Below are 24,070 nucleotides of genomic sequence, written 5' to 3' on the forward strand. Positions count from 1 at the left end.
GCTTTTAAGGCCCAAAAGGGGCTTCACAGAACTCTGACTTCTCCGTTTACTCTCGCCTTCCTCTATTACTCTCTTCAACCTTGTTGGTGTCCTGCACTCTATTGCCCTACCGCATACCTCAACCGTTATCTCATTGTCCATTAACAAGAGGTTTACAACTTTTCCTGATGCCTAATGAGCTGTACATTCTGATGAAGCTTTTAAGCAGCACAAACATATTGATAAAACAACCCTAGGTGCTCAAACAGCTTGTATTTTTAGGTACTCACCAAGTGAGATAACTATTAGAGCTGGAGAATAAAACTCTCTTCTACTTTTGATACCTAAGTCTGCATCAAGCACTCCCAGGCCATTTTTAAGATGTCTTTGATCCATAATAAATCTCCCTCTTCCCAATCTTAATGTGTTTCACCCTCCTACTCAAAAGTTCACCCCTTCCCACAATGCATCAATGAGGCATTTTCATTATCTCACCTTCAGTCTTCTTGTCTGACATTGCCCAGTGAGTGTCAAATTACACAATGTAGTATCATGTGCCCATGCCCACTAAGACTAGCCGGGCATCATTTCATGTGAAACCCTGTCATCAGAAAGAGTCCAATCGAGTCAGAGCTTCCAGTTACTCCTTCCCTCAACTGTAATCGCCAACCTGCACCCCACCACATCCCCTCACCCAATTACAGCCTTTCTGCCTTGTAAGCACATTATACCTCTGAACTATTCTTCGCTTTCTTCTCCAAAACTCCAAACACCCCTACCACACATTCTCCATTCTACTTCCACCATCCTTAGCACGAGTCAGAAGGTTGTGGGTTCAAGCCCCAATCCAGCTACTTGAGCACAGAATCTGCAAGCTGGGAGTGGGAAGGGGACAAAAGGTGAAGAATTACAGTTCTGACTTCCTGGAGAAAATTAAGCTGGAGCAGGAGACCAAAGGATGGGTTTGGATCTCACCATGGCGAAGATGCAGGGAGGAGGAAGGGCACGTGACTAGCATATTTGGAGGAACAAATGAGGAAGTCTTGAAGTGTCAGAGGTGCCATATTTCAGAAAGGCACTAGAGAAATGCAAGTCCATCTTTCTTTTACTTGCATCTTCACTGCCTTGAAATCAAGACAAATCATACAACCTCCAACTTTCCTCTGGACCTCAAACTGTGGAACTCTCCACCTCTCTCAGCCCTCCATTCCTTATAGATTTGAAAACTCAAGCTTGATGCATTATAACCATTTGCATCTTAATTTATCCCATTTTTCTTTCCAATTTTGACAATGTCTAAGGGTGCTAATCTTGAGAGTAGGTTCTAAAAAAAAAGGTTTTTTTATTTCAGTGGAAGTAGAATAACTACTTCTACATCACAATTTGCAGTACAGATCAGTGCCACAATGCACCTATTCACTCAGCAAGGAAAACATTAATTCCCTGCAGGCCACTGACAAAGGATTGCGTTCACTGGTTGCGTAACAAAGTGCTGAACGTGGTGTTTTTGCAGTGAAGGCACAGCAGTGCTAGAATGAGCAACACACATTGTGCTATTGTTGTAGGGAATCAATAAGTCATCAGCTGCCATCCAACAGAAGGGGGCCAGGACCAAGGAGATGATGTGGTGTGGCAGCAAGCAGGGAGTCTAGTCTCAGATATCCATTGAGTGGGAAGGGCCCTTCCAACAACTGCATGTCATTAACCCTTCCTGTGCTACAAGCCCAGTTGTTAATCGTGTTGGAATACACTTTACTTTCGAAAGCAGAAAAAAATTAATAGACTGCAAGCAGTTTGAATGGCTTAAATTAAAATTGTCGTATTTAAATAGTTTACATAAAAGTATTTGGCAAATCTTTTATTGATAAGATGCAATTAATCAAAAACATATATTCGAGTGCAGCATCACCTCAAGAAATATGACACATGGCTCTTATACCCAGTACTCTCCCAAAAGATTTCAAATGCATTATTAACTGGAGTGAGTTATTACTTAGTGTGGGGAGAAATATAGCAGTTTGCAACAATAACTTGCATTTATATAGCACCTTTAACAAAGTAAAGCAGCCACTTCTCAGGAGTTTTATCATACAAAATAGCAAAGTTTAGAATGGAGATCCCAATTAAATTGCCTATTGAGGGCACTCTTCACACGCTGTCTGAAATTTTCCAGACAGCATACGGACCCCCATTTAGGCTGGATGGAAACGGCCTCCCAGCAGCAGGCCAGGGGCCCTTCACAATGATAGCCTGCAGCTGACCATATTTTAAATATTAATATCTTTAAAGGGCACCAACTTCAGCAGCTCTTACCTCTGACAGCGGGGCTGTCGATCTTCCAGTTCTGGATGGATGGACTTCTATTTGCCCTCCTGCCTCGGGAGCGTGCCTATTACCTTTAATTGGATGGAGCTTGTGGAAGAGCCTGCCCCTTGCAAAATTGCTCCCTGGGTCCCACCACTGGCATTTGTGGTTCCCCAATTGCACTGGAGAGGGTACAGAGGAAAGATTGGATAGGATGGGGTTGTTCTCCTTGGAATAGAGAAGCCTGAGGGAGACTGCATTAAAATGTACAAAGTTTTGAGTGGCCTGGATAGAGTGGAGGTGAAGGGCCTATTTACCTTAGCAGAGAGGTCAGTGACTAGGGGACATTGATTTAAAGTGATTGATAGAAAAATTAGAGGGGAGATGAGGAAAAGTTTTTTCACCGAGAGGGTGGTGGGAATCTGGAACTCACTACCTGAAAGGTTAGTTGAGGCAGAAACCCTCGAATGGATGGATCTATTTTCACCCGGCACAGACACCAGGGGCCAAGTGGCCTCTTTCCGTGCCTTAAATCTTCTATGATTCTATGATCCCCCATTTCATCCAGATAGCGAGATTGAGACCTGGGAACAAAAAGGCTCTAAAGTGCCTCATCGAAAATTGAGGGACTGTTCCTCAAGCTTATGTTGGACTTCATTGGAACAGTGTGGGAGGCTGAGGACCAAGAGATCAAGTGGAAGTGGAGCGAAGAATTATAAATGACAGGTGATTGAAAGCTCTGGGTCACGTTTATGGACTGATGGTTAATGTAGATTCACTAAGGTGATTTCAAGGCTCCAGTGTCCTCTGTGGCTTCAGCTGCTGATTATAGACACCATCCGAACCCCTTGGCTAGACTAAGACTCTCTTGAATATCCTTCCCTTCCTTTTCCTGCTTTCATTTTCATTTTGAAAGTTTTGGGTTCCCAGTCATGAACCACTAAGCTCACAATCAGCTTCACTGTCACCCTTTTTCTCCTGCCCCTCCATCGCTCATTAGCCTCCTCTCCTCCAAGAGATCTACCACCTGCTCTTTTCGATTCCTTTATGACTATGCAACTACCGTTCCTTGGCCCACTGCTTGTTTACATCTCCATTGGTCTCTCTCCTCAGCATTGTTCTTCCCTCAAAAACGGCTGGAGAGAGGAACGTGCTGACAGACCAGCACGCAGGCCGGTAGCACGAAATTGCCAGCACGCCTCGTCTCGCTTTCACACCCTCTGCGAAAATTCAGCCTCTAGAATCAACGCTCAGTTCAACAATTTCAGATCATAACCTACGCCTCCATTTTCTTTTTTTTACTTTCCTTTTTTTTGTTTTAAACATTGGCTGTTCATGACTCCACGATTCACACCGCCTCTAGACACAGGTTTTGTTTCTTCACTTCTTCCATTACCAATCTCTTTTGGCTTGCACCATGAACTCTTTTGTCATTTAATCTCTCCTGCCGTCCACCCTATTACCTGTCTGTGTACTTGCTCAAAATATATTACATCTCTAACAGCTCTGACAACAGGTCATTGACCTGAAACATCAACTCTGTTTCTCTCACTCCACAGATGCTGCCAGACCGGCTGAATCTGTCCAGCATTTTCTGCTTTTACTCTAGATTTCTGGCATTCACAGTATTTTGCTTTTCTACATTAACCATGTTACTCATTGGGCCTTCATTACATTCTTGGGCAGAAGTAATGGACTAACAGAGACTGCCACAGTCGACATCAACACTTAAGCACTCCCTGTCACTGAGGCATGACAATGTTCACACTAAAAGATTCAGTGTCGACATAATTTTTGCAAACTCATCGTCTCTTGATCAACACCTGTGTGCCAGAAAAAAAAAATGCAACTTCTGTCTGTTCTTATTATTTATTTCTGCACCTGACTAACAGACCATCAGATGGTGAAATGGAAGCTCAGGCAAAAACATCCCCAGTGTGAAGCCCTGTCTCTACAGAGGTACCACTCTCACTGTTGTTACGACCAGGTGAGAAAGGTGTCTAGGGGTCCCTCTCAGCCTTCACCTGGTCTTACCCTAACAGGGTTTAATTTTTAACACACTGTGTTTTTAGCTCCCCCCTTGGTGAATCCTTGTTCACTAACTTCCAATTATAAGGCAAAGAAACTAGCCAACAGGTTTTCTTAGTTTTAAAGAAAAAAAGGTTGAACTTTATTCAACTTAAACTCTAATTCGGTTAATGCCGACGGATATGCGACACGCCCACATTAACGTGCATACACAATACACACATGCAGATAGAGACAGAAAAGAGAAGAAATCAAGTGGGTAAGTTTGATGCAATATCTGAAGACGGTTTTGGTTACTGTTCTTCAAGCTCACTATAGAGTCCTTGATTGTCAGTAGGTCTTGCTCGTCGTTGGGGCCTGTATTCTTCTTAAACCTTGTTCAATATAGGAGACTTTTCTCTCTTAAAGTTCACATGTCCTCAGTGGGTCCAGAGGCTTGTGGGAAAGAGATGGGAGCAGGCAGGAGAGGTCTTCTCACTCCAGGAGCAAACAGTCTTTTTCAGTTCAAACTCTTCGTACAATTCAGAAAAACCCAGGTTGCCAAGCAGGTTAGTCATGTGACTAGCTGGTCTGACCACGTCTGTTTGAGGATTCTCTTGTCTTAGCCGACCCTGGAATGTCTCTTCTTACACACAATACCTGGTGCTCAAAGTTCATTGTGGGTTAAACTGGAGCAAGGAATAGCCCCTCTGTCCCTGAAAGCACTGTCTGTTAGCATGCAAATGTTTTTTCCAGCCACGGCTGATCTGTTTAACAAGTCACTTCCTCGCTCCAGCAACAGTTTAAAATCAATGTTCATATGACAAAATTAATATGCCTCATTCTTGGCAGGTGCGGGGGGGGGGGGGGGGTCTGCATGACACCGTCATCGAAACTCCATTGTCAAGGGGCCACCTCAAATGTTGTCATTGTGTATAACGGCTCTTGAAGTAGATTCTAAATGAATTGCCATATTGTAATGAATTCAAAACGGTGGACCAAATGAACATTTATAGAATAACTATTTTAATAACTGAAACTCAAGTTTGAGACCAGAGGGGAGCTATGATGTCCCCCTCTCATATGGAATTGTCTTCATAAACATTTGGAAAAAAACATTCTTATTCCTCAGGTGTCAGTTTGGCTCAGTTGGTAACTCTCTCACTTCTAACTCAGAAGGTGGTAGTTTTAAACCCCACTCCCAAGACTTGAACACATAACCTTGGCTGGCACTGCACCGAGGGGGTTGAATTTAGTGTTCCCGTCGCAGGTCCCAGTGGCGGACCAGGAAGCAGATTCCATTGTTGCCTGTGACGCATGTGGCCAGCTGACCACGATTACACAGCGGGTGCCCACTTTACATAACGGAGGCGCGGGGCCAGTCATATTGCATGACGGGGCGGGCTGCAAGGCACTGATTATAGCGCACCTGAGATTTCGCCCAAACTCTTGCACCTAATACAATGCCCACCTGTGTAGAGTGACCCCATATGATTACCACCGGACCCTTGCAACAATTTTTATGCCCAGTAGATCCTCCCGCCCAAGACCAAGCCCACCCATAGAGAGTGCACAGCACTGCATGCCAACAATAGCCTCCACTCCCCACTCTTCCCCTATCCACTAATCCCCAAAGCTGCCTTCCCATTGCCGCCACCTTTCAATGGCCAGGGATCCAAGGGCAAGAGGGCCACACATCGTTCAGTTAATTCCAAGCCCCCCACTGAATCGCTATTAATTACATGCAAATTTATTGTAACTATCTGTTCTACAATTTAAATTGCATTCCCGTTGAGTTTGGGTAGCATCGCTGCTTGGTGCTTTCCTACCACTGACTAAATCCAGAATCGACGTCACAACTTCGAATTTCCGATGATATTCTCCAGCTCCCCATGCCTTCAGTCCCACTCCAAATTGCCTCACTAAACTCAGCCCAGCGGATGTTGCATTACTGGAAGTGATGTTTTTCAGATAACAAATTAAACTAAGGCTCCGTCTGCTTCGGTTGTTGAAGACAGCATATTTGGTATCTTAGCCAGCATTCCCCTCTCAACCAAAACCAGATTAAGCAGATTAACATTTTATTTTATTTTTTAACCATGGGCCTCATCTTAAACTTGTTTTTCAGGTTGTTGCTTTTGGACAGTGCTGTTCATTATTCTGCCATTCACACTCTCTCTGGATTAATGCTTTGTCTTTTCATACAACTATTAGCACTCCCTTTACCTTTGCTCAGTGAGATCTTTGTCATTTAATTTTTCCTGCCCTCTGCAACACTTTCCCATTTGTCCATCCCCCACCAGGATGGTTTGAGGGCTCTCCGCTTCTTCCTTGAACAGAGCCCCAACCAGTCCCCATCCACCACCACCCTCCTCCGCCTGGCTGAACTCGTTCTCACATTGGTGTTGAAGTAGAAGTTGTTCAATCACTTCCTTCATGTAAAAGGTGCTGCTATGGGTACCCACATGGGTCCTAGTTATGCCTTTTTTTTGTGGGATGTGTCAAACCTTCTTTGTTCCAGTCCTATGCAGGCTCCCTCAACCTTTTTTCCATTAATGACTGTATCGGTGCCGTTTCCGGCTCCCGCCCTGAACTGGAAAACTTTATCAACTTTGCTTCCAATTTCCACCCTTCTCTCACCTTTACATGGACAATCTCTGACACTTCCCTTCCTCGACTTCTCTGTCTCCATCTCTGGGGATAGGCTGTCTACTAATATTCATTATAAGCCCACCAACTCCCACAGCTACCTCGACTACACTTGTTCACACCCTGCCTCCTGTAAGGACTCCATGCCATTCTCCCAGTTTCTCCGTCTCCGACGCATCTGCTCTGCTGATGCAACCTTCCGCAACAGCACTTCTGAAATGTCTTTTTTCCTCAACCGAGGATTCCTCCCCTCTGTGGTTGACAGGGCCCTGAACCATGTCCGGCCCATTTCCCGCACTTCTGCCCTCACCCCTTCCCCTCCCTCCCAGAACCATGGCAGGGTTAGACTTGCACTCATTTTCTACCCCGCCAGTCTTCACATCCAGAGGATCATCCTCCACCATTTCCGCCACCTCCAGCGTGATGCCACCATCAAATGCATCTTCCCCTCCCGTCAGCATTCATAAGGGATTGTTCCCTCCATGACACCCTGGTCCACTCCTCCATCACCCCCGACACCTCGACCCCTACCCACAGCTCCTTCCCATACCATCGCAGGAGGTGTAATACCTGCCCTTTTACCTCCTCTCTCCTCACTATTAAGAACATAAGAAGTAGGAGCAGGAGTAGGCAATTCAGCCCCTCGAGCCTGCTCCGTCATTCAACACGATCATGGCTGATCTCATCCCGGCCTCAACTCCACTTTCCTGCCCGTTCTCCATAACCTTTCAAACCATTACTAATTAAAAATCTGTCTATTTCTTCCTTAAATTTACTCAATGTCCCGGCATCCACCGCACTCTGGGGTAGTGAATTCCACAGACACACAACCGTTTGAGAGAAGTAATTTCTCCTCATCTCTGTTTTAAATCTGCTACTTCTTATCCTAAACTTATGACCTCTCGTTCTAGATTGCCCCACAAGAGGAAACATCCTCTCTACGTCTACTTTGTCAATCCCCTTAATCATCTTATATACCCGAGTTAGATTTTCTCTCATTCTTCTAAACTTTAGAGAGTAAAGGCCTAAACTGCTCAATCTCTCTTCATAAGACAAGCCCCTCATCTCTGAAATCAATCTAGTGAACCACCTCTGAACTGCCTCCAATGCAACTACATCCCTCCTCAAGTAAGAGGACCAAAACTGTACGCAATACTCCAGGTGCGGTCTCATTAATGCCTTGTACAGTTGCAGCAACACTTCCCTACTTTTATACTCTATTCCTTTAGCAATAAATGCCAAAATCCCATTTGCCTTTTACCTGCTGCACCTGCATACTAGTTTTCTGTGAGTCATGCACTAGGACACCCAAATCCCTCTGCACCGAAGCACTCTGAAGTTTCCCTCCATTTAAATAATAATTTGCCTTTCTATTTTTTCGACCAAAATGGATAACCTCACACTTATCCATGTTAAACTCCATCTGCCAAATGTTGGCCCATTCACCTAAGCTATCCATATCCATTTGTAGACTTATTTCTTTATTGCAACTTACTATCCCACCTATTTTAGTGTCATCTGCAAATTTGGCTATAGTATCTTCTATCCCTGCAGCCAAGTCATTTATATAGATTGTAAATAGTTGGGGCCCAAGGACCTCACTCTGTGGCACCCCACTAGTTACATCTTGCCAACCAGAAATGGATCCAAATGAGAGAAAATCTAACTGAGGTAACCCCATGTGATCTTACCTTGTGTATTAACCTTTTGTGCAGCACCTTATCAAATGCCTTCTGGAAGTCCAGATATACTACATCTACAGGATCCCCATTATCCACTTTACTTGTTATAGCTTCGAAGAACTCCAGCAAATTAGTCAAACATGATTTACCCTTCATAAAACCATGCTGACTCTGATGGATTGCATATTGACTTTCTAAATGTCCTGTTATTACTTCCTTAATAATGAATTCTAACAATTTCCCAATGACAGATGTTCAGCTAACTGGTCTATAGTTTCCTACTTTCTGCCTTCCTCCTTTTTTGAATAAGGGAGTTATATTAGCATTTTTCCAATCCACAGGAATCTTTCCCGCATCCAGGGAATTTTGGAATATTATAACCAATGGATCCACTATCTCCGCTGCCACTTCCTTTAAGACCCCAGGATGTAAGCCATCAGGCCCTGGGGACTTGTCTGCCTTCAATCCCAATAGTTTGCTCAGTACTTTTTCCCTAATGATCATTATTGTTCTAAGTTCCTCCCTTTCTATAACCACTGCATTACTTATTACTATTAGGATGGTACTAATATCCTCCACTGTGAAAACTGAGGCAAAATACAGATTTAGTGTCTCTGCCATTTCTGCATTCCCCACAATTAACTCCCCAGTCTCATCCTCCAATGGACCAACATTCACTTTAGCTACTCTCTTCCCTTTTATATACTTATAGAAGCTTTTATTATCCGTTTTTATATTTTGCGCTAGTTTTCTTTCATAATTTACCTTTGCTCTTTTTATTACTTTTTTTAGTAATCCTTTGTTGATCTTTAAAAGTTTCCAATCTTCCAGCCTGCCACTGGCCTTTGCAATATTGTATGCCTTAGTTTTTGTCTTTATGTTATCCTTAACTTCCTTGCTTAGCCACGGATGTTTTTTCCCCCTCTTACAATCTTTCTTCCTCTCTGGAATACATTTTAGTTGGGAGGAATTGAATAGCTCCTTAAACATCTGCCACTGCTCATCAACTGTCCTACCTTTTAGTCTTCCTGTCCAGTCCACTAGGGCCAAATCTGTCCTCAAGCCTATGTAATTACCTTTGTTTAACTCCAGAACGCTCATGTGGGACTCGTTTCTCGCCCTCAAACTAAACTTCAAATTCTAGCATGCTATGATCACTCTTCCCTAGAGGATCCTTAACTATGAGATTAATTAATTAATCCCACCTCATTACACAATACCAAATCTAGAATAGCCTGCTACCTGGCTGGTTCCACAACATATTGCTCCAAAAAACAATCTCCAATACATTCAATGAACTCTCCCTCGAGGCTACCCTTGCCAATATGATTAATTCAATCTACAAGCATATTAAAATCACCCATGATTATTGTCATACCTTTCTTACAAGCCCCCAGTATTTCCTGGTGTATACTGTGCCCCACTGCGGAACTACTGTTTGGGGACCTATAGATTACTCCCACCAGGATCTTCTTTCCCTTGCTGTTTTTTATTTCCACCCAGACTGATTCTACGTCTTGATCTCCAGTGCCTACATCATTTCTCACTATAGCACTGATCACTTCCTTTACTAACAAAGCTACACCACCTCCTTTTCCTTCCTGCCTATCCTTCCAAAATACTGAGTACCCTTGGATATTCAATTCCCAAACCTGGTTTCCCTGCAACCACGTCTCAGTAATCGCCACTAAATCATACCCATTCGTCTCTATTTGTGCTGTTAGCTCATTAAGTTTATTCTGAATGCTTCGTGCATTCAGATACAAAGCCTTTAGGTTTGTTCTGTTATCAAATTTCCCTACTCTTGTACGATTCCTTGGTGCAATATGACGTTCACACGTTCTGTCCCTATTTTTTATTTTCTGGTAACAATCAGCCTCATCACAAACCTGCACTCCTACCTTCTCCTTTAACTTTGACTTCCTAATTTTCCATGCAACTGAACCCTTCCCCCCACTATTTAGTTTAAAGCCCTATCTACAGCCCAAGTTATGCGATTCACCAGGACTCTGGTCCCAGCATGATTCAGGTGGAGCCTGTCCCATTGGAACAGCTCCCTCCTTCACCAGTACTGGTGCCAATGTCCCATGAATGCGAACCCATTCCTCCCACACCAATCTTTGAGCCATGCATTTACATCTTTAACCTTATTGACCCTTTGCCAATTAGCTCGTGGCTCAGGTAGTAATCCAGAGATTATTACCTTTTTGGTTCTGCTTTTTAAATTTGGCCCCAAGCTGCTCATATTCCCTCAGCAGAACCTCTATCCTCATTCTACCTATATCGTTGGTACCTACGTGGACCACGACAACTGGATCTTTCACCTCCCACTCCAAGTTCCTCTGCAGCCCAGATGAGATATCCCGAACCCTGGCACCAGGTAGGCAACACAGCCTTCGGACTCTTGATCTTGGCCACAGAAAACAGTGTCTATGCCCCTAACTATACTATCCCCGATTATGACTACATTTCTCTTTTCTCCCCCCACTCGAATGGCTCCCTGTACCACGGTGCTATGATCAGTTTGCTCATCCTCCCTACTGTCCCTGCTCTCGTCCACACAGGGAGCAAGAATCTCGAACTTGTTGGACAAGGACAAGGGCTAAAGCTCCTGCAACACTACCTCCTGGATCCCTCTACCTGCCTTACCCGTAGTCACACCCTCCTGTCCCTGACCACTGGCCGAATTCAAGGTAGTTAATTTAAGGGGCGTGACTGTCTCCTGAAACACAGCGTCCAGGTAACTCTCCCCCTCCCTGATGTTTCGCAGTGTCCGAATCTCAGACTCCAGCTCATCAACTCTGAGCCGGAGTTCCTTGAGCAGCCAACACTTGCTACAGGCGTGGTCACTAGGAACCACAATGGAGTCCACCAGCTCCCACATCATGCAGGTACAACACATCGCCCGGCCCTGCATCTCTATTTTATTTAATTAGATTTTCTTTTTTTTTAAACTTCAGACTGGTCTTTAGTTTTTAAATCTGTAAAATATTTCTCCTATTCACCTTTAATCTGAAATCAACATAGAATAGGCAATTCAAATTAGTAGTTACTTACCAACAAATGAACTTACAGTTTTCCTGTGATGACACTGTTTTTTCACTGTTTTCACTCCCTTAAATTACCCAAAAATTAGATTTACACTAGGATCCTTGATTCCCTAAAAAAAAAAACACTACCTACTATATTAAAAAACTGTAGACCTTTCTCTTTACTTTAGTTATTTACCGAGCTATTTAGAGTTACACCTTGCAGCGTTCCTGTGATGTCACTGTTGACTTTTTTTCAAAACACCGGCGCACTGGGACTGCTCCTGGAAGGTAAGTCTCGCTCGCTGAGTGAACTCTCTCTCTCCCTGTCTCTTTATGCACCGGCTCCGCTCTCGCTGTTTCCCGCTCTGAGTGAACTCTCTCTCTCTCTCTCTCTCTCTCTCTCTCTCTCTCTCTCCCCCGGTCTCTTTATGCTCCGGCTCCAAATTCTCCTTTCAGGTGAAGCAGCGATTTACTTGTACTTCTTTCAATTTAGTATGCTGTATTCACTGCTCACAATGCCATCTCCTCTACACTGGGAAGACCAAATGCAGACTGGGTGACTGCTTTGCGCAACACCTCCACTCAGTCCAAAAGCATGACCCCGAGCTTCTGGATGCTTGCCATTCAACACACCACCCTGCTCTCATGCCAACATTTCTGTCTCGGGCCTGCTGCAGTGTTCCAGTGAACATCAACGCAAGCTCGAGGAGCAGCACCTGATCTTTCGATTAGTCATTCTGCAGCCTTGCAGACTGAACATTTGAGTTCAATAACTTCAGAGCATGACTGGCTTTTATTTTAATATTTTATTTTTTTAACCATGTGCCTGCGATTTACGTAGACAGAGCTGCTCATTATTCTGCTATTAACACTCTCTCTGGACTAATGCTTCGTCTTTCACCGCAAGCATTAACACACTCGTTACCTTTGTCCCCAGACAGCTTTGTTATTTAATCTCTCCTGCTCTATCAAACAGCTTCCCCTTTGTTCGCTCCCCTGCCCCCTCCCCTTCACTTGCTTGAAACCTAATTCTTTTCGAACCTTTGCCAGTTCTGACGAAAGGTCAGATGCTGCCAGACCTGAGTATTTCCAACACTTTTTGTTTTTATTTCAGATTTCCAGCATCTGCAGTATTTTGATTTTATATTACCTTCCCATTTGTTGTTCTTCCCCTTCCTCAGTTGCTCAAAGCCTATTACATTGCTAGCCTTTGCCAGTTCTGAAATGTTAACTCTTGTTTCTCTCCATAGATGCTGCCAACATTTGTGTCTTTGGCCTGTTCCAGTGAACATCAATGCAAACTCGAGAAGCAGCACCTGATCTTTCCAGCACTTTCAGTTTTTATTTCAGATTTCCAGCATCTGCAGTATTTTGCTTTTATTTAAGCAGATTAACTGTTTATTTACAAATATTGTTACAACCGAGGGGAGGGGAGTGCACTGTTAATTCAGCCCCACTTCCCCACGGGTCACAACATATCAATAAATTTTCCCACCTACCGAAAAACAGCCAATTACATACTCTATTTGTCCCCCAGAATAAAGCACACCAACCAGGTTTCCTTAATAAATAACATTAACTAATTATAAAAACAAGTCTTCATAATTAGAAGAACTCTATAGACAAAAAGTTCCTTATTTCCCTAGCCCTTATGCGCACACACATATATTCAAAAAAATGGTTAACTGGAGAAAAGGGATTTTCTGGTTTACAGCGGTTTCATAGGAATGAAAGGAACAATAAAATAACTTAGATGGGTCTTTCATCAGGAGTGTAGCAACAAGTCTTCTACTGCTATACTATTGCTGTAAAACCTAAGAAGTTTTCTTCAGATTTCAGGATTTCTTAAAACACAGGAAGCAACAGGAACACTTGATGGAAGGATTATTCAGAGACAGGAGGCAATAGGAATCTGCCACCTTTAAAATACATAGAGTCTAGAGTTATACAGCACAAAAACAGGCCCTTTGGCCCATCGTGTCCATGCCGGCCATCAAGCACCTATCTATTCTAATCTGATCCCATTTTCCAGCACTTGGCCCGTAGCCTTGTATGCTACAGCATTTCAAGTGCTCATCTAACTACTTCTTAAATACTTCTACAGGGTTTCTTCTCAGGAAATGCAGGATTCCTTTACAGAGAGAGGTAACACTTTTTCTGGTCGCCTTCTCTGATCTCTAGGCAGGTCAAAAATCAAATTTCTAATGCCTGCTGTTCGTCCAACTCACTAGCTTTTTAAAAGGGTCCAAAGGGAAAGCAAAACCTTCCTAAACAGGTCACATATCCAGACATTGTGGCTCCCTTGTCATTCAAAGAGTAGCTCTGAGGTCGTCAAACCACTTGCTGGTTTTCTTGAAATTGCCTGCTTTCCTGTTCTTGTATACAAAGTCAGCTTCCTTTCGAAACATCCAAAGACTTCAGCTATTTGCAGGTGTCAATGTCCAATGAAAAATCCTTTTTCAGTTTTTTTTGAAACACAAAGAATTCTAAGCTTTTAATTCCAAACTAAAAACCTTGTAACAACATACAATGACGACCAAGAAAAGCCCCACTAGTGCATCCAGCCTGTTCTAGAGGTTCACTATTCTTTGGGAAAAGGATACCTAACCTGGTTCTGGCCTTGTGTACTTTGAGATTGTGACTCTGATCCTCTCTGACCAGTTTAGTTGAAACAAACGGTCTCATTTGCCTTGTTGCTGTTTGTAGGATGTCACTGTGTGCAAATTGCCTGCCTAAATACAGTGACAATATTTAAAGAGATAAACCATGGAGATGTGAAGTACTTTGGGTGATCCTGGAGGCTATGTAGGTTTCTTGATTTTCAACGCAACTTGCAATTATAGAATATAGCAGCTTTAATGTTAAAAGAAAGTTACAATGTGTTTCTGCAATGGAAGGAAAAGGGGTGGGGCCAAGAAACTAACCCCCAAAGAGGGAGGAAAATGAAACAAAACCGTAGCTTGATTATTTTTTGAAGGTAACAATTATCTGACAAGTCACCTTTATTTCAGAGAAAAATACTACTCAATTTCTGCCCAACTAGCAGTGCCATCATCCGGCTACTAGAGAAATGCAGCTCCTACAGATGTAAATTCTGCTCATTCAACTGTAAAGTTCACATTAACTTTCTGTTATTTAGTGCTGCATTCAGCTTTATGCTCATTGCAGTACAGTTAATTCTTTCTTCTTTCTTTTGGGCCTCCTTATCTCGAGAGACAATGGATACGCGCCTGGAGGTGGTCAGTGGTTTGTGCTGTCTCTAGATGCAGAAATCAACAAGCGCATGGGTAAGGCTTCCACTGCTATGTCCAGACTGGCCAAGAGAGTGTGGGAAAATGGCGCACTGACAGTTAATTAGTCAACTTAAAAGTCCACAGTATTAACAGGATGTCTAATTTCCTGATAATTAAATGCACACTATCGTTCAACACACCTGGAATGACATCACAGACAGTTTAACAAACTTGTCGAAGTGTTATGGTGCATTGAGGGCAAGGAGACTACAAATAAATCCTAAAAATTAATTTATGAAGCAGATAAAATAATATTTGTCATAAAATGTACTAGACCCTTCGGGATAAGTTAAAGGCTGGAATCTAATTGAAAGGTTCAGATGCTTTATATGTAGAATAATGCATACTGAGTGAGTTCTAGACCGGAATCTAATTGAGGGGATCAGATGGTTTATACAGCATAGATTGAAACAGCACAGGAGACGACATTTGGCCCATCTTGCTTGTACTGACTCTTTGTTATCTAATTAATCCCACTTGCCTGCTCTTCCACCACAGCCCCATAATTCTCTTTTGAAAGTTACTATTGAATCTATTTCCACTATCCCTTCAGACAGTGCATTCCAGTTAACAACAATGTTTTATCACGTTGCCTCTTTTGCCAATCATAAATCTCTGTCCTCTGGTTACCGACCCTTCTGCCACTGGAAACAGTTTCTCTTCATTTAGTCTATCAAAAACCCTTCATGATTTTGAACACCTCCATCAAATCTCCTCTTAACATTCTCTGCTCAGAGGAGAACAACGCCAGCTTCTCCAGTCTTTCCACATAGCTTGACATCCTCCCTAAAGTATAGGGGCCCAGACTTAAACGATACTCCAGCTGAGGCTGGATTATTTTGATCCAAATTATTGTCTCTAAAAAAAAAAGTCCCCACCACTGACTTTAGGCTGACTAGTTTGTAGTTGCTGGGTTCGTCCCTTTCCCCTCTTTTTAAACAGGGTGTAACATTTGCAACCCTCAAGTTCTCTGGTACCACCCTCATATAAATATATAATTTATACAGTATATAAAAAGGAAAGTAGTGATTAATGGATGCTTTTCAGACTGGAGGATGGTTTGTAGTGGAGTTTCCCGGGGGTAGTGTTGGGACCCTTGCTCTTTCTGATATATATTAATGGCTTAGACCTTGGTGTACAGGGCACAATTTCAAAGTTTGAGGATGATACGAAACTTGGAAACAATATGAACTGTGAGGATGATGGCATTAAAATTCCAAAGGACATAGCTAGGTTGGTGGAATGTGGCTGATGATGTTCAAGTGTGAAGTGATTCATTTTGGTAGGACGAACATGGAGAGAAAATATAAAATAAAGAGTACAACTCTAAAGGGGGTGCAGGAGCAGAGGGACCTGGGTGTATATGTGCATAAGTCATTGAAGGTGGCAGGACAGGTTAAGAGAGCGGTTAATAAAGCATACAGTATCCTAGGCTTTATTAATAGAGGCATAGAGTACAAGAGCAAGGAGGTTATGTTAAACTTGTATAAATCAAGGCATTCAAAAGGGAATCAGATAATTATTTGAAAAGAAGGAATATACAGGGTTATGGAGAGAAGGCAGGGGAATGGCACGAAGTGAATTGCTCATTTGGAGAGCCGGTGCAGACACGATGGGCGGAATGCTGTAACAATTCTGTGATTCTGTGAATTAGAAGATTATAGTCAGAGCTTCTGCAATTTCCTCCCTTACTTCCCTCAGTAATCTAGTACTTTGCTGGAAATCTCCGTTCAGTCTGCAAGGGTGACCGAGATTCTCTGTCATTTTAATTCTCCATCTCACTCTGACCCCTCTGCCTCCTACACTATTCCACATAAAGCTCAAGGAACAGCTCCTCATCTTTCAATTAGGCACTTTTCAACCTTCCATACTCAACAGCATGTTCAACAATTTCAGATCGTAACCACTGCTCCCTTTTTTTTTTGGACAGCAGGCACTGTTGATGATTCTGCTGTTTATTAAATCCCTCCTGCCTCCACTCTATCACAGACCTAGCCGTTTTATTCTTTCCTCCACAACCCCTTTCCACGCACCCGTACTCGTTCAGAACCTGTTACATCTGTAATGTTGTCCACTTCTGACAAAATGTCAAAGTTAACTCCTTTTCTCTCTCCACAGAGGCGCTTGAGCTGCTGAGCATGTCCAGCATTTTCTATTTATATTTTAAGATTTCCAGCATCCACAGAATTTTGCCTTTTGAATTAATACTTATTCATTATCTGTGATTGCAGTTGTACTGCCACTATGCACTGATGCAAAGTGTGCATTAACACAAAAGAGGCAGCAGAACTCAGTGCAAGACTGATCCAATGCCAGAGTATACTGAAGCCAGATGATATGAAAATCCCACAAGACGACTGTCCCTGGCACAGAATATCTCCAACCTTGTGCAAAGTCAGGTTTTAACAGTGCCTGAGGTATGTTTTAAAACTTTGTACGGAATCTTTTAATTTTAGGATACCCCCACTCTAACAATGTGTATGCATCCAAGCAGGTGACTTTAGAGCAATCTGGAGAGCACACAGCTGGCAGTATAACCGCAGTCCTCCCACCGCACGACACATTACACATATATCTGTCCAAGACCAGTACCTAATGTGCAACTGCAGCTTTTGACCTGCTCAGCTGCAGGTGGGTATCAGCAATACAGCAAATAAGTATTAACAGTCAAGTAATCAAAGCCGGTCGTCAAAAACAAAGATTATTCATATTTTGCATCTTCTTTTCGACCCTTCTACCTCTTCCAGAGAGTTAATTACCTTTGTCCTTATATAGTTATGTTTAGTTTAGAGATACAGCACTGAAACAGGCCCTTCGGCCCACCGAGTCTGTGCCGACCATCAACCAACCAGTTATACTAATCCTACACTAATTCCATATTCCTACCACATCCCCACCTGTCCCTATATTTCCCTACCACCTACCTATACTAGGGGCAATTTATAATGGCCAATTTACCTATCAACCTGCAAGTCTTTGGCATGTGGGAGGAAACCAGAGCACCCGGAGGAAACCCACGCGGTCACAGGGTGACCAGAATTGAACCCGGGTCGCTGGAGCTGTGAGGCTGCAGTGCTAACCACTGCGCCGCCCTGTGTGGATGCTCTGCATATTAACATGAAGTGTAGGCCTGAAGCCTGGGGCTAGATTTTTAAAAAGCTCCCACAGTTCTGGTGCTGACAGGTCGGTTGAAATATAATGTGAGGGTTTTACACGCTGTGTAATACATGGTGACATAGCAGAAGCAATGATTGCTGATGAGCGCCGACTGTGCTGGGAATTGGCAGCCTGAGATTACGGAGATGGAAAAATCATGTTTTTTGCAGTTTTTCTATTTTCAGAAATTAATAAAGGAACTGTGTAATGGGATGGTTGTGTTTAATTCTCCCTTCCAATGTACATAGTTCATAAAAAAATTTTTAAAACAGCCAAAATTAGCAGTTGAGAGTTTTAAATAATAAATCATCTTAATTAGCATTATTAGTAAACATTTAGGTTACAACAAGGGAGAGGTTATTCCAAATAATGACCAAGGGAGAATTTCACAACCTGTCAGTTCTTATACTGCCAGAATAAATTTAATAACCTGCTCTTATTTACTCCAACAATGAATGAATTACAGGGGCACTTAATTTGTGCATTTGACAAATGTTTTCCTCTTCATCTGTCCCAAAGGTGAAGATGAGATACTGTACTTCATCACAATAACGCTTCTTCAATAAACATGGGCTTCCTTCACCAAGGGTTGGGTAATCGCAGTGCTCTCCCAGGAGGAAGGCAATCTTCATTAGCTGCAATAGTGTGAAATTTATAATTTATAGATCCAGTTTTTTTTTTCATCGGTTTGCCTTGGCACAGGTTGTCAGGGAAACACCTTGCAAGGCCATGCAAGTCTCATCACTAGGACTGCCAACACTAGTGGAGACATATTCCTGGAGGTGTCATCACATGATCTCCTACCGCCCACCGCTCCAGTCTTACCATTGGTCCACTCTCGCCATGCCCGGCCTTACTATGCCAAATTGGAGAGCAAAGAGCATTGTCCGATTGAATGATTCATTAAAACAGCAGTTCCCCCCTCCCCCGCCTCCCCCCCCCCCCACCCCCGCCCCATGGGTGGACATGAAAGATTGCCTGGCCCTATTTTGAAAAGCAGTGGAGTTCTCCCTGGTTTCCTGGTCAATATTTATCCCTCAATCAACATCACTAAAACAGATTTTCTGGCCATTACCACATTGCTGCTTGTGGGAGCTTGCTTTACTTAAACTGGCCACCACGCTTCCTACATTAAAACAGTGACAACACTTCAAAAGTACTTCGTTGACTGTAAAATACATTGGGGTGTCCTGAGATCTTGACGGACACTATATAAAGGCAAGTCTTTCTTTTTTTTCCCCATTGCTTTCAGTCAAATTAATGAATCAGCCTCAACAGCGAGTGTCAGTAGCCTACTGGTGTACCATTATCATGCTGGGGTCTGCCCTCAACCATCACCGTGTATCTAGCAGGAGTACGAACACTTCCCCACCCCACCCCACCATCCAACTATTACCGGCCGAGATCAACTGGCGTCAGCCATGGCTCAGTGGGTAGCACTGTCGCTTCTAAGTCGTCAGTTCAAATCCCAGTGGAGAGCCTTGAACACAAAAATCTAAGCTGACACTCCAATGCAGCACTGAGGGAGTGCTGCACTCTGAGGAGGTGGCGTCTTTCAGAACAGACATTAAACTGAGGCCCCATCTGCTCTCTCAGGTGGACGTGAAAGAGCCCATGGCACTATCTTGAAGAACAGCAGGGGCGTTCTCCCCAGCGATTTGGCTAATAGTTATCCCTCAATCAGCATCACAAAAGAGAGATTATCTGGTCATGATCACATTGCTGTTTGTGGGAGCTTGCGGTGTGAAAATTGGCTGCTGCATTTCCAATATCACAACAGCGACGACAATTCAAAACATACTTCATTGGCTGTAAGGTGCTTTGGGACATCTGAAGGTCATGAAAGGCCCTATATAAATGAAATAAAAACAGAAAATGTTGGAAATACTCAGAAGGTCTGGCATCTGTGAAGAGAAAAACAGGGTTAACTTTTCAGGTCAGTGACCTTTCATCGAACTTCCGCTTTGATGAAAGCTCACTGACCAGAAACATTAACTCTATTTCTCTCTCCACAGATGCTGCCAGACCTTTCCAACATTTTCTGCTTTTATTTCAGGTTTCCAGCATCTGCAGAATTTTGCTTTTCTAGATAAATTTGAGACAAATTTCTTTCTTAACACAGAGCAGAGATTAACCTTGGGACCTCCAGTATCACTCCAGGCAGTGCATTTGCCCAAGTCCACTGATGTGAGCTCAGAAAATAAGTGTTTCAATAGGAGAAGCAAAATAAGCCACTCGACACCAGAAGGTTTCAGCAATGGTGTGATTTCCTTTGCTTACAGCAGTTTATCACATCACATCTTAGCAACAGTGCTGCCAGTGGAGCTTTGCACCTTCTCCTTATGGTAAACATTCAATGAAATATAATTTGGATTTGCAGTTGGAAGTCATTCAACTGAACAGGACTTAAATACAAATTAGAAAACCGATATTGGCCTTCTCCCAATGCCTGTGTATAATTAGTACACTCTGCAGCGTCACAGGGTCACAATCCTGAAATTCCCTACCTAACAGCACTGCGGGATCACCTTCACCATATAAACTGCAACGGATCAAGTGGTTCACCATCACTTACTCAAGGGCAACTGTATGGGCATTAAATGCCAACCATGCCAGCAACGCCTATATCGAGAATGAATTTTGTAAAAATGCATCCCCACCATATGCAGGGCTACGGATATTGAGCAGGGAGTGGGATTGACAGCATAGCTCGGTACACAGTCAGCATGGTCTCAATGGGCTGAATGGCCTCCTTCGGTGCCATAAATGACTCTATATTATTGATACCTCAGAATCCATAACCCAATACTCTACACTGTACTAGACTCAACCTAAAAGTGCTCTTCTGACAGAAATAAGTAAGACTGCAATCTGGAGAAGGGATTTCACCTTCACCAAATTTCAACTGTTTAACAAGATGTAAAATCAGAGCTGGTTACTCCATTGGCCTCAGCAGCCAGCAAGATCCCATGTTTGATCTAGGATTGCCAACTCTGGTTGGATGCATTCCTAGAGGTTTCATCACGTGACCCCTTGCCTCCAATCAGCCTTTTTTTCCCCTCCCATCACCAATAATTTTTTATAACCGAGAAGCAAAACGTTCAAAGAAAATGAACACAATCTTTTTCAAAATGTCAGTGATTTTTCTCCCAGGAATTTTTTTTTTTTTGTTCGCACCCCAGTGTCCCAGAGAAGATCTTTGAATTCCTGGAGGCTTCAGGGTAATCCTCGAGGGTTGGCAACCCTGATTTGATCTCCAGTTTGTGCTGAATTAGCCAGTCTCACTCTGGGCAGGGACAGGATGGTGAACAGACAGTGTTAATGCTATCCAGATCACAAGCCAGAAACTCCTGCATATGGATACATGACTGAGCTTGACTGTGAGGCCGCCTCCAGTTGATTAGACTCCTGATGCTCAACATCAAAGCTGAAAGAAATATTCACTCTGTCCATACCGGCACACTGTGGCTGCAGCAGGTACTATTTACAAGAGGCACCGCCAATTCTCCTTCAACAGCACCTCTCAAACCTCCAATCTCTAGGAACTTGAAGGATAAGGGCAGCAGATGATTCAGAACACCAGCACCTCTAAGTTCCCCTCCAAGCCACACATCATCCTGACTTGGAACTATATCACCATTCCTTCACTGTCACTGGGTCAAAATCTTGGACCTCCCTTCCTAACAGTACTGTAGGTACACAAACACCACACGGCCTGCAACGATTCGAGGCACTCACCACCACCTTCTCAAGGGCAATTAGATTTGGACAATAAATACTGGCTTTGCCAGTGACACTCACATCCCATCAATGAATAAAAAAAAAAAGACCACTTGAATGAGATACAGAAGGGTAACTGAAGCCAATTAAATAGCAAGAAGGTTGAAAACCAGAGTGAGGGAAAGAGGGTAGGTCGGACTTTTGAGTGGATGAAATGGATGGGCAAATTATTTTGTAGAATTTAAGAAAATTTAAGGACAGGTCCACCTCTTCAGAGCTCATTCAGGGATTGTGTTAAAAGTCAGCTAAAGGCAGGCAACTGGAGCCACCATGCACTCGATCCACGGCCAAGATCAGGATGGATCCTGTCAAAAGGCATAGCACAAGTAATCCACATCAAACAAAGCCAACAATGCCACACCCCCCACTCCCCAGTAAAATAAAACTACTTTATAAAACATGCTTTAAACATATATGCCATGGTAGAAACACAAACCATGGATGTGACTCATAGAACAGAATCAAAAATTGTGCAATACAGGTCATTTGACCCATCGCGCTTGTGCCAGCTCCCTCAAAGAACGACCCGCACAGCTTATTCCCCCGCCCTTTCCTTACACATGTGCAACTGGTTTCTTATTCAAATATCTATCTACTTCCATTTTAAACAATATTAGACTCTCGCAATTCTTACTTCTCACTATTTAGCTCCCTCACCTGTTAATCATTCTAATATTGGGGATACCATCGAGGTACAACCTCTGTTGGCATTAGCCACTGTTTTGTGAAAGGACTGCTACGTTTAATATTGTCACAGTTAATACTTGACTGTGAAGTCTGGAATGAACTTTCTGTATTGTAGGTAAGCATTCCTCCTTCAGAAGCTGCCATTGCTTCACTTTCAAATAGGGTGATGCCACAAACAATAAAATAGAAATGGCGCACTCTGTCATTTGCGTTCTGAGTTTGAGTCATACACAAGTGATTGGAGCTTGCACCATGGTAGCAAGTGCAAATGGCATCAGAACCTTTGGTTAAATCATTGGACTTGTGACACATGGCTGGACCAATAATCACACCACCACAATTCGATAATTTGATTTCAGTTTTTAAAAACAATAAACTAGCGATAAAAGACAGGCTTCAGTAAAAACTGACGAAGAAGCTGCCAGATTGTCCTAAAGACCCAACTAGTTCACCAGTGGCCTTCAGCGAAGGAAATCTGCCATCTTTACCCAGGCTGGCCCACATGTGATTCTTGTCATACAGTAACATGATTAACTGTCTTCTGAAGTGAGCAAGCTACTTTCTATGAGAAATTAGGGATGAGCAAGGGAAACCACATTCAAGGTCATTTTTGTTAAGGAAGGAATTTGTTCAGATTTGGACAGTGTTTAGAGGTCTGTTCAATTCTCATGGTAGAGGCAGGAAGCCTCACAACATTTAAGAAGAATTTAGATGAACATTCGAAACGCCATAGCATACAAGGTTACAGGCCAAATGCTGAAAAATGGGATTAGAATAGTTAGATGCTTGATGGCCGGCACAGACACGATGGGCCGAAGGGCCTGTTTCTGTGCTGCATGACTCTATAACAGGAGGTGCACCAAAGCAGCCCCGTGAGAACTTTCCCATTGATTTCCTCTTTTTCCCCCCCACTCCCATCTTGCCTTGTCCATAGATATTTCCTGGCATTGCCACAACAGGAGGGCTGAAATCAGCTGATGAACAAAGAGTAGGCCCATAGGTAAACATACAACCAGCTGCACAGCCTGACGCCACACTTCCTCACCATCATCAGACCAAAACACCTTTAACTGCACTACAGGAAGTCACAGATCAATGAAAGATCCTTCAGCACAGCCATGAGGATTTGGACTTACCTGTGATTTGACAGTCTCGTATTCTTCTGTCCCAAACTCTACCCTCTTGAGTGAGGTCATGTAGTCATAACTGATGACTGCAGTCTGAAATTAACATCACAAAAAAGGTTCCTCAACAGACTTATTACCTTTTTAAATACTCCACTGTTCACTGTTAGCAGGCAGGGTCACTGAGGGTCCTACTCCTAATCCGAGGCCCCTTACCATTCCACTCTATTCCAGCTGCTGGTAATTCACAGCAGCAGCTAGGGACTGACCAGACAACCCCTCCCTCCCTCCCTCTTTAATACTACCATACCCCTGCTTCCTGATTGCATTGCGTCCATGCAATTCAGCTCTAGAACAGAGTGGGGGTGTTTAGCTAC

General features: G+C 43.2%; 1 protein-coding gene across 5 annotated transcripts in view; it reads right to left on the minus strand.

The window, feature by feature from the left end:
- adck1 (aarF domain containing kinase 1) overlaps positions 1–24,070 on the minus strand; it is a 586,674-nt gene that overhangs the window by 519,476 nt on the left and 43,128 nt on the right. For all 5 annotated transcript variants that reach the window (XM_068038603.1, XM_068038599.1, XM_068038600.1 and 2 more), the window contains exon 3: positions 23,706–23,789. In XM_068038603.1, coding sequence (XP_067894704.1) covers positions 23,706–23,789 — 84 coding nt within the window. The remainder of the gene's footprint in view (positions 1–23,705; positions 23,790–24,070) is intronic.

Source organism: Heterodontus francisci, chromosome 9 (genome assembly GCF_036365525.1).
Source record: "Heterodontus francisci isolate sHetFra1 chromosome 9, sHetFra1.hap1, whole genome shotgun sequence".
In the NCBI taxonomy this organism is placed as follows: Eukaryota; Metazoa; Chordata; class Chondrichthyes; order Heterodontiformes; family Heterodontidae; genus Heterodontus; species Heterodontus francisci.